Below are 644 nucleotides of genomic sequence, written 5' to 3'. Positions count from 1 at the left end.
TTGTTTGAGATTGTCTTTCTACTTATACAGAAACCTGTGGTCCAGATCACACTCCAGGATGTCCGCCGTATTTACAAAAGGAGGCACGGCCTCATGCCTTTGGTGAGTCCCTGTGGGACAGCAGTTCCAGGTGAACAATTTTGCAGCCAGTGCTGCCAGTGGTTCATTGACTTGTAAATAACAGGGCATGTCTGAAACGTGCAAGTATGCTATACTGTAAGCAAATGGGCTGTGATTCTTGCTGCTCTTTCTTTTGGATAAGCCAGAAATTGATAAAAGAATAACTCCTTTCTGTTTGTAAGAGGTTCTGCTGCAAAAATATTCTTGGCTCCAAGAGCAAGAGTGCTAGTGCCCTTGAGTTTCTCACTCCTGTATTCTCAGCAATCCTGGCCCTAGACTAGAATAACATGTGCAGAACCAGTCCGGTGTTACTTGCCACCCCCGTTACACAGCAGCTAGGTCTCAAAGTAGAATTCAGCAGGTATTACAAAATTAACTCTTCAGTGGAACTGTAGTATATTCTCAGTTAACTTACCTTAATTCAAGCTTTAGGGCTTGGTGAGAGAGAAGTTGATGAAATAACCATTTAAATCACTTGGGCGGTTCTTCCCACAATTCCCTTGAATGAGCAGGTGTCCGTACTT

At 43.5% G+C, this 644-nt stretch overlaps 1 protein-coding gene across 1 annotated transcript in view; it reads left to right on the top strand.

Annotated features, from left to right (window-relative positions):
• LOC103585858 (protein FAN-like) overlaps positions 1-644 on the top strand; it is a 190747-nt gene that overhangs the window by 162487 nt on the left and 27616 nt on the right. The window contains exon 12 of the mRNA XM_008566950.1: positions 31-102. Within this exon, the coding sequence (XP_008565172.1) occupies positions 31-102 (72 nt within the window). The remainder of the gene's footprint in view (positions 1-30; positions 103-644) is intronic.

The sequence above is a fragment of the Galeopterus variegatus genome, unplaced genomic scaffold (assembly GCF_000696425.1).
Source record: "Galeopterus variegatus unplaced genomic scaffold, G_variegatus-3.0.2 Scaffold280, whole genome shotgun sequence".
In the NCBI taxonomy this organism is placed as follows: Eukaryota; Metazoa; Chordata; class Mammalia; order Dermoptera; family Cynocephalidae; genus Galeopterus; species Galeopterus variegatus.
This window is presented reverse-complemented; position numbering and strand designations above follow the sequence as displayed.